Below are 17,277 nucleotides of genomic sequence, written 5' to 3' on the forward strand. Positions count from 1 at the left end.
TGGCTGTGATGTGTTTGTGAGGATTTTCTTTCTAATTTGTTGAATATTCTGCAACCAAATGACACAGTTCACTGGAAAACGACTGTAAGAAGTTGTCTTAGAAATAAATTATTCATATCACTAATGCAATCGTTTGCATCATTCTCTAAAGGATCCTGGCAACATCTAGCACACTGTCTAACTCGTTTCCATCGTAGGCTGCATCCTATTTATGCTGTCCCTCTGAGGGTCGTTAGGACTGTGAAAATCATAAAAATGTATCACCTCACTATATTATTATGCACAATTTCGACTGCATTTCATTGTTTTTACATATACAGGGTGACCCAAAAAAAAACGGGCCCCAACTCTAATTAGGCCCCGTTTCTTAGTGTTTAGTCCGAATTAAATGAAACTTTGGTCATAACTTGTTTATTATATTCAAAACATCACATCAAAACATTAGGGTCTTTGGCCTTTTTTTCTCCTTCCTACAGCATATGTTCTAGATGGCCTCCATTTAGCTCCATGCATTTCTTGAGGCGCAGCACGATGTTGTCCATGACATTCTTACAGACTGAATTGGTAATGGCTCTCATCTCCTCCCTGATGGCTTTCTTGAGTTCCGTGATGGTTCTGGGTTTCCCTTCGTAGACTCTGTCCTTAAGATAGCCCCAAAGAAAAAAATCAGTGGGGCTTAGGTCCGGGCTATGGGGTGCCCACTCAAAATCAGTCTTGAGACTGATCACTCGGCCTCCGAAGTTCTCTTTCAGCCAATCTCGGGACAGGTTTGAGGTGTCAGAACTTGCTCCGTCTTGCTGGAACCAGAACTTGCTCATGAGCGACGGGTAGATGGTCTGGAGCTCATTCTTGAAGTCTCAAGACTGATTTTGAGTGGGCACAACATAGCTTCAACTAGTGGGCCTGCCGGGAACATATTCTTGAAAAAAATATGTTTGGGTTGACTTCTTCTTTAAAAAATGTTTTCTCTAATATTTGACACTGAGACTGTATTCTACGTATGTTCCATTCTCTTGTCACACCTCTTTTTTCATTATGTTCTATCTAACAGTAACTGTATTGTCATGGCCACAGATGGGAAATTGAGGTCCAGAAAGTAAAAACCCTGCCACAGTTTGCCTTGAGCCACAGGTGCTTCTAATCAACTGAGCTCGTTTACCTGCCAGTTGAGTAGAAGCACCTGCATGAGGCTAAAGCCAAACTGGCAGGGTTTTTACTTTCTGGACCTGGATCTCCCATTTCTGGTTATGGCAGTGAACAGTTTGATCTTGTTGTCCGCCAACAATTAACTTTAATTTTCTACTGCATTTATCAAGTACAGGTAGCTCCATGCGGTTCAAAATGACTTAATAGTAGCTAAATCTCGGCTCCCTTTTTACATACAGTACTTGAAAGAGATAACCAAACAATAGAACATTTCCTGTCTAACCAGTTGAAAGTTCACTTTGATGCACAAAGAAAATGAGAGAATATTTCTAATCAAAGCTCCAGCTAATTTTTGCTTTGAGGGTTTGTCAGTCCTGCTTGAAGGGTTTGTTCATGTCAACATGCGGGGATAAAATGGAGAATGTTTTCTCGTAAACAGTCTCATCGCACAAGGGGGCAGGAGTTATCCAATCTGACAAGAGTGTGTATCACAACATCTCAACCTCATCCTCACGAATGTCTGGCCTCCAGACTCTAAATCAAATCTTCGTAAAGCCTTTGAGACCTCCGGGGAAGTCAGTTTTATTGAGAGCATTTGATTGGTCCCGGTCTCGCTTGGTTTGCCCCTCTGAAAATCACAGCCATAAATTTTGGTGTTGCTACAATCTAACCAAACACCTTCACACGTCTGGCTTGTGAGTAAACCGTTATTAAGAAAGAAAAGCCCCGAGCGGCTCATCTTCCTTTTGCCTGTCCGTATTTTGTTGGGGATTTTTGGGACCTAAAGGCCCCATTCTGCCATGCCCCCCCTCCCCCCCTTTGCACATCTGCAGTAAAAAACAGTCCATCAGAACTGCTCTTTGGTGCATAAGTGGTGCCATTAGCTTGATGCATATGCTCTCTCTGTGGTTATTACAGCAGTGCTCTCATCTCCTTCCCTCTCTTGTTGTTTATCACACCAAATGCCTCACGTTTGTGGACATCACGTTCGTCGGAGGAATAGTTCCCGCAAATTAGGGCAGATTGAGCCTCTCTCGGCTCTCTTCACATAATGTCTAGAAACAATCAACAGATGTGCTGATTCCGCGTAACGTGGATCCTAAGTGGTCTCATCCACAAAAAAAATCCACATATATGAATCTCTGCGTGTGAATGAAACCGAGCACATCCTTTCGTGCATCTCAATCAATGCGGAAATGTTGGAGTGCCAGACACCTCCCTCTCAATGTCCCTAAATGTGAAAATTAGCAGAGATGGGCATTCCGTCCCAGGGAAGATTTTGGGGATGGAGGACGGAGGATGAGAAGTTTTTTAAAAGGATGGACTAAGCAAGGAAAGAAGTGGGTTTTCGTCCGTCCCTGTAATCTTGCCTAACTGGGTCAAGTACCAACTCACGTGTTACTTTGAGTTATTTTAAAAAGAAAGACCACTGTTATCTTCTATGATGCCTGCACAACACTGTAGAGTCCTTTTTTTTTTTCTTTTTCATGTGCATTCCCTGCAGTAACATTGTACTCACAGGCATAATCTGCCCTCTAGTGGTTCAACACATGTAATACCATGGATTACGCCACATGATATCCATTTCACAGACATGGAAAAAGGTGGATAGTAATTTTGTTCTGTTAACAAACTTTTAGTACATACCTTATCCCTTTGCATGCTAAGTATGTCCTTGTCTGGGACATCTCTGGAGCCTAAAAATCTCTCCAAACCATTGTTCATGCTCATGACAGCGGCACCGTAAACTTACTTAAAGCTACGACCCGGAAGTGGAAGTCTTTCATTCTCCTCCTAAAATAACATTGTGTTATTTTGCAAAAATAGTTTTAGTGCAAAATAACGCAATTGTTAGAATAATTGTACATAGGTTATCCCATATTTACTCGTATAAGTATTGTAAGGCAACAATTAAGTTTAATTATCTATTGCAGAGTAGCTCAGCTGCAGAGGTGTGTAGCTACAACAGCGAGACAAAATTAGCATTTGTAAGGTACATGAATAGAATGCATAAAAATGCAAGAAATTTGAATTTCAAATGTCCACTGCCTTAATACAATCGTATGTTCTCAAAAATAACTTGTTTTCAAACTACATATGTACAGAGATCATCCGACTAGAAGCCAAAGGGGAAAAAAAAGGTATTTTCAAAACAATGCCCAAATAGCATATTTTTGTTGTTGTGTAGCTTTCTGCACTTTTCATATCATCAAATACAAAAAGTGCTGTTATTGTACAGCTAATTGTTTAACAGTCACTTTGGGTTGAAACCGCATGCTTGTTAACCTCGTTGCCTCCCAACTTGTATATATTCATAGATTGTCATCTGAAAGGCTGATTTTGTTTTTGTTTTACTTTGATTTTCTAGATGCTGCACCAACATCAATCCAGAGAAGGGAAGCATAGTTAGCAATTTCACAACACAAAGCAAGAAGACCGGCAAGATGGTTTAAAAAAAAGAAGAAAAGCCTGAATCCACTTGTCTTTAGCTGATCAAGAAGATTGGTGACTGTTAACAGGCACAGTGATATGGACATACAAGTATGAAGGGTTCCCGCAATGTTTTTTTTTTTTTGAAACATTGGCCCTGTATGTTAACCATTGTCGTTGACATTATAACAAGAAACGTTGAAAAAGAACTAATACGTTGTCTTTTGTCGCTATTGTCAGTGATCGTGATGATGGTGATGTTTGTCATGATAATAATAATAATGAGAAGAAAATTCAAGGGAAAATTTTAAATGGTCCTGCTGAGTCTTGCAAGTCCGAAAGCTGCATTTGTGAAGGATTCATAGTGAAATTGGAAATGACAAAAGTTCACAAGATTGCTAGAATGACTTGGTTTGAATCTTGAATGGCTTGAATCGGTCAAGGAATATCGAGATTTAGGGTAAAGGTGACATTATTATATATGTATTGGGGGAGCAATCCTACTAGTCCTTTATATATAAGTCTGTACCAATGTGGTCAGCCGGCGGGTTGACAAAGCAGGCCAACCAACCCGGAAGTACAGTTCACAATGATGATTTCATACACTGCAGTTTGTTATGAAGCGTAGAGAGGCATGAAAATCAGAGTCCAGCATACGTAGTGCCTGGGTTGGGGCATATGTGTATAAAGGTGTCCATAATCCAGCCCTGGAAGAAATGTTGCAGCAACAAGTCTCTTTCTTGTACGGAAGGAAAAACACAATTTAATATACAAGTTGCATGAAAATTGACATAATTCAGCAATCAATGTCATTGCTTGATGCAACCTTTTAGCTACCTGGCAATAAAAAGTGATACTGCTACCCACAGGCACACGTTTAGCCACATGACTCTAAGTTAATTATTGTACTTATTGCAGGGAATCTTAAGTGTTTCGGTCAGCTTTGGCAAGATTTGAAAAACAACTTACTTTCAGGGAATGAGTCCAAAGGCGTGTGCAGCACTTTTCTCTTATGATTTATTAATCATTTTAACCGTTTGTGTCGATGACCTATATCTATTTTTATTTTATTTTTTTTTTGCTCGTACGTACTATAATCCTTTGCCACTTTGTGGTTCGCGTTTCGAGGCCTCATTGCATCGCAGAGTTTTCGAAAAAAATCACGAAAATAAACTTTAAACTGCAGTGTCGTGTTTGTACAGGAAGTCCTCAATTTACGAACGAGTTCCATTCCTACACTGGCAATGAAACACAAACTTCCGCTTATGTTGGATTTCACCATTGAAGTATAAATTTACGTCAAAATACTTTGCATAAAAAAAGCAAATATACATTAAAATAAAAAGCATAAGATGCTGTACTTAGCATTACTGCTGAGAGGGGGATGGAGAAGAAGGAGAGCAGGGCGAAACAGACAAAGATACTGCCGGCACGCAAACAGACACAATCGAGACACTGTGCATGCTCAACCGCAAGGAATGCTGGTCTTTGAAGTACAGGAAGTACTTGTATGCGGAACACAACAGAGGTAAACAAGCTCAGAGACGCAGTACAAAAGCACAGTTTTGGAACGAGGAAGAAACCGGCTGCTTCATTCCTGTGGTGAGTGACATGAATATCAAGTCTTTTATTGACAGTTGAAAGTAACAAGCAGAAATGACGTCCATTTGAGTCATGATGCCGTGCGTCTCCGTACACAGTGGGTTATTCAAATGCCCGAGCAACTCTGTCCGCTCAATCATGTAAAGGGGTTATTCGGAATGTTTCAGAAATCTGAATTTTGACCTTAACCCAAACATTGACTGCATGTAAACGTAGTCACTATGGTGCTGGGGACAAAATGCCAGAGGAGGCACGGGCGTCGTAAAGTCGAAACGTCGTAGGTCGCATACGTCGTAATTCGAGGACTTATATGTGACTGTATATGTAGTTTTCTTTCTAAAGAACATTAGGTGAGCCCATCAATCGGTGTTTTGTGGCATGCTTGAGGTTACTGCTGCATTATTGTATTTTCTTGAGTTTCTCAAAAATAATAATGTAAAAAACATAAAAATAAATATACCGGTTACAAACAGCCCTTTGAGTAACTCATACTAAAGTTCACAAACAGTAAAAACTTCATGAAATTAAAGAACAGAGAATTTTATATGATTTGTCCAAAAATAAGTCCTCCTTTTTTTTTTTTGTGAAGAATCAGAATTGAGAATCGTTTGGAACACGAATCGAATCATAGAACTGGAATTGTGAAAAATTCAAATGATTTCCAAACCTAGTAATAATTTATTTAATAAATAGTGATATTTTGTATTCATCCACCCATCCATTATCCAAACCGCTTAACCTCACAAGGGTCACGTGGGTGCTGGAGCCTATCCCAGCTGACTTTGGGCAGTAGGCGGGGCACACGCAGCACTCTAAAAACAGTTGGGTTATTTCTAGGGCTGTCAAACGATTAAAAGTATTTCAAATGTGTGCAAACAAAGTGTGGGTGTGGGTGTGCGGGTGTGTGTGTGTGTAATGGAAGGGCCAATATCCTTAGCATTATCAACAAATAAATAATTAAATGAATAAGAATTGTGGAATAACCCAGTTATTTGCATTGTTTTGACCCAATTTGTTGTGTTCATTTAACCCTAAAAGTTGGGTCAAAACTGAATAAACCCATTTTTTTGTTTCAAATTGACCTGGGTCAGTCCTTTTTTAACATAATAATTGGGTCAAATATAAATAGTTATTTTTGAAACAACTGTTTTTAGAGTGTGAATTGGTTGCCAGCCAATCACAGTGTTCAATTAAACTACCATGCATATTTTTGGAATGTGGGAGGAAACCGGAGTACCCGGAGGAAATCGACGCAGGCACAGGGAGAACATGTAAACTCCACTCAGAAAGGCCGGGGCCAGACTCGAACCCACAACCTCTGCACTGTGAGGTGGACGTACTTTTTTTCTTTGACGATCCCTGACAGGGTTATTTCATTATTGTTTATTTCATAAATAGTGTTGTTGATTTAATTAGTAAAGTTATTATTATTTCCTGACTTTTTTTCTGTGACGATCCTGGAAAGGGTTATTAATATTTGGTTATGTGTGGCTTTGTGGAAAACAATAAATGTTTACGTTTATGCACCCCTGCGATTATCACAATTTTTCTGTAACAAACTGACCTCGGACCTCCATCAGTGAAGGGAAAAGTTATGTGGTCCTCACAAGAAATAGTTTGGGGACCCCTGGTATAGATAAAGGGCACTCCATTTGCCATTATGATCAGAGATAGGCGCTTTACCCTATTGTGCCGGTCCATCCTCCATCCGCGACCAACCTGGGCACCCTTCCATCAACGTCCCTCTGTCCTTATTCACAAAAATAATCGTCCTCTGACCCCATCCGTCCTCGTCCTTTTAAAGCAATTCCGTCCTTACATTTTGTCAGTCCGAAAAAAAAAAAAAATAGCGAATTAGCTGGCCAATTTCCTATTCAAATCCACTTACGAATGGATTGAATTGTTTACAACTGTTTAGGTGTCAACCATGACAGCATTTAGCTGCCAACACAACCCCTGGGACAGAATGCCCATCTCTGCGGATCTGCAAACGCACATTTGATGTGTGAATCCAGGCACTACTGTGCAGCCTCCTCTAAGGCCTAGATAGACCAAAACGACGTTCACCAACAGTGACAGGCGCTTACCCCCTGTGGCGTCCGGCCGGCTGTCGGCACGTCACGCTGGAAAAACACACCGCAACGGCAGACAGCGATGCTGACTCTTAAGGCCCTCCGACGTCGGAGGTCGTGAAGCGTCGTGGCGTCTTTAAGCGCTGTCTGATTGGTGTAGTGACCACCGTCGTAGTGTCGTAACGCGTCTCTAAGTGTCTTAGGGGCGTTTACGCATGTTGAATTGGCCTCGCCAGTCGTGACATTTGGTCACTCTGGTTGGCTGTTAGCTAGCAAATCAGCGCTTGGGGCACCAACAGGATGTGACAAATGCGGATAAACAGTGAGCACGCCCCCGCTGCCTTAATCTTCTTACAAGTACAAGAGCAAGGGTTGACAATGTAAGTATTTCACAATACCGTGTCAAGAATGTGAGGGTTTACTTCGCGTGGGAGTTCATCGTGAGCGAAGAATATAGCAGAATGCATTGTTTATGTTGTTATAATCCGCCCCCGGCCAACAGCTATCCGGTTGGATTTTTCTAACAATGAGAAATAGTGACTACCGCCGCCGATGGTATGGAAGGGTATTACATCTTATGCATGCGCAGAAGGTACTTTAATGGTCAGCGTCGCTGTCTGTCGTTGCGGTGTATTCCTCCAGCGTGACGTGCCGACAGCCGGCCGGACGCCACAGGGGGTAAGCGTCTGTCACTGTTGGTGAACGTCGTTTTGGTGTATCAGGACCTTTAAAGTGCCTTCTGCTTGTTTTGTCAACATTGTCAACCCTCGCTCTTGTACTTGTAAGAAAATTAAGGCAGCGAAGGTGTGCTCACTGTTTATCCGCATTTGTCACATCCCGTTGGTGCTCCAAGCGCTCCAAATAGCCAATCAGAGTGACCAAATATCACGACTGGCGACGCCGATTCAACATGCTGAAACGCCCACCAGACGCTTAGAGACGGGTTGCGATACTACGACGTTGGTCACTACACAAATCAGACGGCGCTTAAAGACGCCAAGATGCTCCACGACCTACGACGTCGGTTTGGTGTATCAGAGCCTTTAGAGTTCTGTCAGGCACACTGAAGAGGCATACGAGAGCAGAAAGGTTCACATTTATGTTGTTTTGGCATATTCAAAGCTCACAAGCCTGTTCTTTGACTTTGTCACACTAAAGGTTGATCTAGTATCACACAAATGGGGGGGAATTAAAACAAAACTCCCAGGCAGCTTCTCATCTTTTTACCTGGGAAGAATTTGATCTCGGCTTTAGAAGTTACTCCAACTTGTGCTCACTGTGCCAGTTAACATCTGTGAAAGATCATTTGTCCTGTGTTGCGCCCATTTGGGTGTTTCAGCGGACGGAGTTGCCTCGCCCCCGAGTCATCCGACAATTTGGTAACAGAAAGTAGAGTGCTCTCAGCGTTTTTGTGCCAGGGCAATGGACTAATTCAGCGTTTGTGAATTTGGTAGACGTGCTACGGTTCACTGGGTGTTTCCCCCAGCGCATCTTCTCAAAAGCATGTTTATTTTGCAGTGCAGGTGGTCTAACACGAATTCGGTGGTGACAGATTTGCACTGTTTTAAATCCAACCTAAAATGAGATCAGACTATGAAACATATAATTAAAAAATCTATTTAAAAACTACACTTCAAAACTTTTTTTTTTTTTTTTTTTGGGAGGGGGGGTGATTCTTTCTTTGTTTAAATATGTGGGCATGATAATAAAATTGTTTCAAATATCAATGTAATATTTTAATATAAGCCTAAAGTAAACTTTATTTTTGAATTTTATTTTTCAACACTTTGCAATTTTATGAGTAAGATTTTAAATGACTATGAAATTGCAATTGCTAATATATTCTTTCTAAACCATGGTATTCCTGCAGCAGAAAACGCCTCACAGTGTAGAGGTCGTGGGTTCGAATCCGGCCCCGGCCTTCCTGTGTGGAGTTTGCATGTTTTCCCCATGCCTGAGTGGGTTTCCTCCGGGTATTCCGGTTTCCTCCCACATTCCAAAAACATGCATGGTAGGTTAACTGAACACTCTAAATTGCGCTTGGGTGTGATTGTGAGTGTGAATGGTTGTTGATCTTGCGATTGGCTGGCAATCAGTTCAGGCTGCACCCTGCCTACTGCCTGAAGTCAGCTGGAATAGGCTCCAGCACGCCTGCGACCCTCGCGAGGATAAAGCAGTTCAGATAATGGATGGATGGATGTCTTGTCTAATGTTTATCCATTATCCACTGCTAATTTAGTGGTAGATACACCACTATGTTTGGCTCATAAATGTGTAAATCTAATTAATATTAGTGCATCACCAGCCATGAACATCACCGCTTGTCACTGCCATCAAGAAAGGTGAAAAAGGAAGACGCGTCGTTTAACAATAATACGTTTAATGGTTCAAATTGTGGGAACATGTTTTCTCCAGACAGATTTATGCTACCAAAATCATGCATGCTGAAGTTTTTCACTTTGTACTGATGGATACTAAATAGTGCAAGCTAATTGTTAACACTTTCTGATCAAGTGTACCTAAATGCTAAAACAATTTTGATTTTTGAGTGCTATAATGCATAGCATCCCTTCCCTCTCTTTGTATTGAGTTAGTGCCTTCTGTCTGTTAAGGTTATTACTAATAGCACTTAAGCCATTAGAAAAAGAATGTATGTCTGTCTTTTTTTTAAGCACTTAAATGACACTCCCTTTTTGTTGTTGTTGTTTTTTTTTCCTATATGTTCGAAATAAAACGAAGGAAAAAAAAAAAAAAGAAGAAGTCTAACCGGTTTTCTTTCTGTCCTTAGGCCATTGATAAGTGTCATTGTACCGCTTCTGTGTTTTTGGCACTGAAACATACTACACAGTACTAAGCATTTTGCACAGTTGAGATCAACGAGTATGACCTTTAATTGTTTTTATTATTTATTTCTTTAGTTTTGAAAATACTCACATATTTGTCATAGTGATGATAGGCCTAAAAGTAAGGAAACCGTTTCAGTTACAAGCTCAAAATCTTTTTGTTCCCGGAGAAAAAAGGAAGCATTTAAGTGGAATATATTTTCTGCAAACAAACATAAAAGAACTGAACATTTGCTGATGTTTCATAGCAAAGTCAAGTTTACTTAACTCTTGTGTTGTCTTGCGGGTCAAAAGTGATCATTAGCATGTTTAGCTGTACAAAAAAAACCTTAAACACTCTTTTTCCAACTCGAAATTTTATGACTTTTCCTAAATGGACACCATCATGACAAAAAGTGGTACTTTATTTTTGTTTATGTTTCCATGGACTGTACCACTAAGGTACAAAGATTGTCTTATGGGTCATTTTTGACCCGTGAATTATAAAAGCATTCAAACATCAGAAAAAATGGGCACGCAAATTCTCTCTACACACACATACAAACCCACGCACACACAGGTGCGCAGACGCAAGCACACATGCAAACACGCAAAAACACACGTCAAGAAGCTAGACGAATTGAACTTGCATTTGACCATCACCTGCACTTTTGATCTGCAGCTAACCCATCACTTTACACAAGCTCCCAAACAAAGCCAAAAAAAACTATAAATAAAAATATAAAAGAATAAACTGTTGACAAAAAGGTTGCAGATTGTTGACTTTTTTTCCCCTTTTAATATGACTTCAGAATTATATCACATTTATACAATAGCAATAATAATAAAGTAAAGAAACGTGTTATGACAGTTGGTTTGTGTTTAAAAAAAAGTGTAATAATGGTCATCGATGATTGTCTTTTTAATTATGTAACAAAAATACATGATTTAAAAAAAAGAATTAAATTGTGTTGAATTGATGAATAACAGGTTGTTTCATCATGCAAAATACATTTTGGATTTCAAATTCAATTAAGCAGCTTCGTTTTAGGACTTTGTTGGGGCGGATCTTTTTTGACCCATAGGACAAGGGGAGTAAACAATGTTAAGATCGCACAAAGGGTCAAAAGGACAAACAAAAACCCTTCAAGTGGGATTCAACTTTTCAGTACACTCAGGATCCACCCTTAGTTTGACATCCTTGTCTGTTCTTTGTCTGGTCCGTGAGGCCACTTGCTTGCTCCTCTGTATATTTCTTGTCCTCTTCATTACAATCACGGCAACAATCAGTCCAACCACCACTATCACCATTGCTACTGCAACGATAGCAAACTCAGAAGTGCTGGAGGTTTTTCCTGCCAAAATCAATTTGTTTTCTTGTTTGAATATGCACCTAGGTGTTTCATACCAGTATTGTCCATCACCATATTCGGTGTTTTCATCATCATCGTAATCATCCTCGTTTTCATAGTCAAAGACCGGAGGGTCTGTTTCTCCCAATGCGACACACCAGTAAAAGGCTCCATCTTTCATGTCAACGTTAGACAATGTCAGTGAGGATTTGCCTTCTGTCAGAGACAACCTGCCTCTCAGATCCTCGGGGACTTCTATAGTGTCATCACTGGAGTCGAGTATGAGCTTATGGTCGCCTGCTGAGTCTTGGCGGAACCACAGAACCCTCTTGGGATCCTCTTGGTCAACTTCACATTCTAGCAAGATGTTAGCACCTTCAGTGCACAGTTTTTCTTTGGGTTGCATTTGTGGGCAAAGAGATAGCGAATACTGCAGGTCAAGTGTAGCTGTGACGCATGAGTACTCGCCGCTGTGTTCGTAAGAAACAACAGGAATCATCAGTGAGTAGTCTTTTTGGTTGTCTGATATGTACATCTCATTGTTCCTCACACTGCTCACATTTATGTTCCCCAGTGGTGTCTCCCATAGCTGGTCATTACTTTCAAAAGGACACATCAGTTCCACTTTGTCCCCCACTGAGGCAAAGATTGTTCTCCTCTCACTGTGGACCGGTTGGTACAAATTCTGAAAAGTGCGACACTCTGTTCCATCGGTCACCACGCAGTAGAACTGCTGTTTTTGCTTCATCAAGGAGTTGTCCAGTATGAGCAAAGTCCCATTGTCTCTGACCGTAACAGCACCCTGCAACTCACGCACCAGTGGCTCTAGCGACACACTAGTATCTAAGAAGAGCTGGAGTCTGTGCGACTGCTGTATGTCATAATACCAGCGCACGGACATTCCCTCCATGACTCTGGAAGTACTGTTGCACAGCAACTCAGTCTGGCCAGTTCTTTCATCTGCTATGACCTTTTTGGCGTCAATCTCCTCATCACACACGATGAGCAGCTGTGAGTGGTGGCTGACTTGTTTTTGGTGCTGCCAGCACTCCCTCCTGTAAATCCCAGAGTCCAAGTGCGTGAGCTTACGGAGCTGCAGCCCGAGCAGGTGATTATGATTGTTGATGTGGATGCGACCCTGGAGGTGAGCAGGTGGGGCGGACGACTCACTGTCTGAAGAGTTGCTAAGCAGATGGTCTCCATCCGGCCCACATCTATAAACGACGATGTAGTCCACTCCGAAACAATAGCCCAGCTCAATGGTGGCATCGACTGCTCTGATCGCAGGCTCTGGCTCCTCACTGTTCACCTGATGAAGGAAGAACAAAATAGAAATTTGGAGGAATACAAAGAGACCCATGTTGCTTCACACGCTGTGTTTGTCACGGACTGAGAGTTGTGGCGACGCTCCTATAAAGCATTCAGTTGTCACCTTAGTCCCGCCTTCAGGGAAAACATCATTGTCTTCCTCTTCAACATTCTTCCCTGACAGTGTGCCGCCAAACATGCCTGTAGACAAATACAAATGGTGGAATGCCGGAGGAAAAGCATACACGATCACACTTTTTATCATTTAATCAAAATGTCTGAAACAACCAGCTCTTCTGGGATTTCCATTCAAAATGTTGCAGACCAAGAAATACCATAATATAGTACATGAATGCCGACTAAGTTGGATGACTAAATAATGAATACATTTTACAGTCAAGTACACGGTTCCATTGTAAGCGTTTATATTTTTCTTTTTAACTGTGACATGTCAAGTCATGTGCAATTTAGCAGAATTAAGAAGTGGTGGTGTCTCCTTTCATCAGGTGCAATCTTGAAGAACAGGTCCAACCCAAAGAGTTGTTGCAGTGCCACTTCTGGGAACGTTTTGAACTGTCATATAACACAGAGTAAATAAAATTATTTAATGTTGACACAGTGAGTGACATTTGTGTTCCATGTAGATCATAATGTGTCAAATGACTGCTGAATACCGTACTCACAACTACTTGTGACTGTCAACACAACAGTGGAATTGCCTGATTCATCAAAACATGTAACATAGGCACTTTATGATGTGAATCTTGAAATACAAGTAAATAAAAAAACTACCGGTAGTTGAACTCTTCCACCCTAAACAAACTGAAACAACAGCAACTGCACTTCACTTACTTTACTTACTTTTCTTGCAAGGGTATATATAACTGTTTGCACTTTGCAAAACAAGAATATTGCTACAGGAGAAACTATATTTTTTATTGTATTTTTCGCATGATCAGCCACAGATCTGTACTACAACACATTTACATTTTAGTTTCTACATCAGAGGATATAAAGTGGATCTTTTTTTTTTTTTTTTGGTGGTGGGGGGGTTACAAAACAGATTCCAGTTTAATTACAGTTAAGGGTTAGGGTTAGGGTTAGGGTTAGGGCATTTCTGACTCACAGTAGAAAGGTTCTAGCTTCGATATCAGCGAAGGCCCTCCTGTGTTCAGACTGTATGTTCTCACTTTGCCCGCATGTGTGTGCTTTCTATAGGTTCCAAAACATGCATTTAAGTTACATGAAAACTCTAAATTGCCCTCTAGGCTGAGTGTGATGTGAATGTGAATGTTTGTTTGTCTATATGCGCCCTACGACCAGGCCATTGTGTACCTTCGGGATAAGCTCCAACTCACGCACAACCCTAATATAGACAAGCGAGAGAGAAAATAGATGGATGGATGTTGTTTCAATAGTGTTGCTTGTGTTTTAAGGTAATTTTCTGAGCAGAGCAAGAGAAGCATTTCAGAAGTGAAGGGTAGATGGTGATTACGTGACTTTGTTTAAAGCCTGTGCAGAGGCAATGAATCTGTTGACAGGTTGACTGCAAATGGGATGAGTGAGGAAAACACTATTTACAGGCTCTCATGTTTCTTCATACCACTAAGACAGTTGTTTCCCATGATTAATACCAACTGAATAAATTGTACAAATCAACTATACAGAGCGTCTTGCATTTGGTTGTGAATTTATTGAAATGGCATATCCGTGCAGCCAACTCGGGCCTCTCAAGATATTAAGCATTTTAAAAAAATAAGAAGAAGAAGAAGAAGCACTGACCTGTTTTCCTTCCAGGTAGATCATCTGTTTACTTGTACATAATGAAGTCAGCTTCCCACTCAGCAGCAGCTCCCGTGCCGCTGAGGGAACAGCTTGCAGAGCTGGTGATCAAGCATCATGATCAAGCACCAACTGTGAGAAAACTCTACATGCGCTCCCACCAATTCAACTCAGGGCTGATTACGCAGAGTGTATTCATGGACACACATGCTTCAGGCACACCAACTGCTCTTTGAGATATACTCTACCTTTTTGCCAAGATTATTATCATTTTCTACCCGAACAGTACTGTTTACAAAGTAGCTTCACTAAAAGAATGGGAAGTTGAAGAGGAAATAAATGGACCACCACATAACACAGACAAACCTCAACACATTAAGGACTAATCCTAGATTATGTGAAGTACTAATTGTCTTCAAAACAACAACAGCAGCAGCAGCAGCACCAAATGAGAGCAACCCCAGTAATTAAGAAATACAAATAATAATCTAATACATAGGAATATCTAAAGATGTACTCACCCCCAACCAGACTCTCGCTCTACCCCTCATTTAATGTTTGAAGGGGGCTTGCCTGGAGGACCATTGGGCTTGCTTATATACTTGGCCTATAAAAGTGATTCTGAATTATAACAATACTGTACTGGTCCGCCTCTGATTTTAAATGGGGTTCCGTCAGTGATTCCGACTGCAAACTTGCTTATATACTCCATGGTGCCAGATTGACTACGTCAAGATTCCGTAAGTGATGTCAGGATTCACTGCTAGTCAAATCAGAGGACAAAATTCCCATCCTGGGCAGCGTTTAACCTGAAGATGGCTCCACACAGGTTTTTGCCCAAAATTCAAGATGCACTAAAATGTCAAAACAATGACCAGGACATCAGCATTAGTAGACACCTGTTTATACAGTTTGTCAGCAAAAAACTGATTTGGGGCTGAGTACCACTTTAATAGATAATGAAAAATCAATGATAATAAAGTTCATCCATCCATGAATTTTCAGGGGGCAGACCTAGCATTAGCAAGCACAGGAAAATGCCAGTCCACCCTCCCCTCCAGACATGTCATAAAAACTGATTAATAAAGATTTGTTTGATTTAATGCAATTATTGTTGTTTTAGTCTTAATCCACACTCTTATAAACACATCAAAATGCTTCATCTATCGTGCTTGTTTCAAGTGCTTCCCTCCCTTCTCATGCAATGGAACATTCCATTTCTTACTATGTATGTGCAGACTTGCTTCAGGAAGACAACAGCAATAACAAAGGTGTTAGTGTGGTTGTGAGGAAATTGAAGTAGCATTATCCTAGTGGAGCTGAGAAGGCAGGAAGAAAACAAACTGTTTTCATCCAAACTGCCAAGGTTTCATCCGTTTTCTTGGTGACATTGAACGAACAGCAAAAGCCAGACTCCCTTGAAGTTACCGTCGCACTGCCATCAGTGTCTGCTGAGGAGGAGGATGCAGCTGAGATGGAGAGTGACACATTTCACTAGTTGTATTCAAGTGGTGCAAATTGTAAATTACATTAAATGTTGATTAATGTTCTATTCTACTTCAGTAAACAGGTTGACATAATTCCCGTGCTACATAATGAGAATGACTTTAATTAAGGACTTCAACTAGCTCAGGAAATTGAAGAATGTTCTCAAATTCACATTTTTGGGCTGATGATAAACATGAATATTTCAAATCTTTGCAATGCATGGATGTGGGGGGGCACCATGACTGGCTTTAGTTTGAGCCCTCAAATAACGAAATACGCCAAGACTAGGATCAATGGGTGAACTGGAGCCTAACCCAGCTGACGCACACCACGGACTGGTCGGCAGCCAATTGCTGGGCTTATTTTGTAAAGACAACCAGTGATACTCACATTCACACCTACAATTTCACAAAAATGTTGTATCTCAAGTGTCTACAATGAACCTGCCAAGTTTGTGTAATGTGGGAAGAAAACAAATGCAAGCATGGGAATAATATGCTGAGCGCGAGGAGAAGGTGCGAGATGTTACATTTTATAATGTGCTACTCCTACTAGTAGCATGCATTTGTCAAGTCATGCATAGTTTGTCTCACTTGTAATGTGTAAGTCGTCCTAGTATGGCAAAGTTTTCCTAGTGTGCGACAATGTCATAGTGGTGCAAGGTGGGAAAAATATGAACAGTTTGACATGGTTTTTGGTGCACCCTTGTGAGATGAATTGACTTACTGTCGCCTACGGGTGAGAAGAAAAACATACTAGTTCACGGACAGGATATCAAATAAAAGCTTAAATGGTTTTCCACTAATAACTCGACCAGTGTGCTGCTGCACTTCAAGAACCAAGCACAGAAAATTCTCCCGGACCCCTCCACACCCTGGCCGCCACCTCTTTCAGCTCCTACTCTCAGGTAGGCGCTATCGAACCATGAACACCAAAACCAGCAGACATCCAAACAGCTTCTTCCGTCTCGCCATTAACTCCCTAAACAGTTGACTCACACTCTACAGTGGCATTTTCACACAAATGTTTGCCAATTTTGCACACCCCTGTGGGACAGTATTACCACAAGGATCATTCTAGCTTCAGCTCTTCACATACTTGAACAACCAGCGTTGATCAATATTGCACAGGACTAGACACTTTAAAGCGCTCAAGGACTTTCTGCATAATTGCACGCCCATACTTGTCAACTTGTACGTTTCCCCCGTATTTTATACGTTTTTTGATCATTTCAAATTGTGTACGCCGTATACTAATTTTTGTACGTGAAAAAAA

General features: G+C 41.0%; 1 protein-coding gene across 2 annotated transcripts; it reads right to left on the reverse strand.

Annotated features, from left to right (window-relative positions):
- Positions 1-10,479: 10,479 nt before the first annotated feature.
- LOC147148476 (uncharacterized) lies at positions 10,480-14,624 on the reverse strand. Of its 2 annotated transcripts, XM_086029676.1 has the most exons (3): positions 14,515-14,607; positions 12,857-12,933; positions 10,480-12,733 (listed from the first exon to the last, which is right to left on the reverse strand). In XM_086029676.1, exons 2-3 carry the CDS (start codon positions 12,929-12,931, stop codon positions 11,219-11,221), a joined length of 1,590 nt encoding a protein of 529 aa, XP_085885802.1. In that variant the 5' UTR covers positions 12,932-12,933; positions 14,515-14,607; the 3' UTR covers positions 10,480-11,218. The 2 variants fall into 2 exon arrangements, with proteins under 2 accessions (XP_085885802.1, XP_085885800.1); XM_086029674.1 differs by having other exon boundaries at positions 12,857-14,624.
- Between the last annotated feature and the right edge of the window lie 2,653 nt (positions 14,625-17,277).

Source organism: Filicampus tigris, chromosome 4 (assembly GCF_054856515.1).
Source record: "Filicampus tigris isolate MCC_2025a chromosome 4, RoL_Ftig_1.0, whole genome shotgun sequence".
NCBI classification, from domain to species: Eukaryota; Metazoa; Chordata; class Actinopteri; order Syngnathiformes; family Syngnathidae; genus Filicampus; species Filicampus tigris.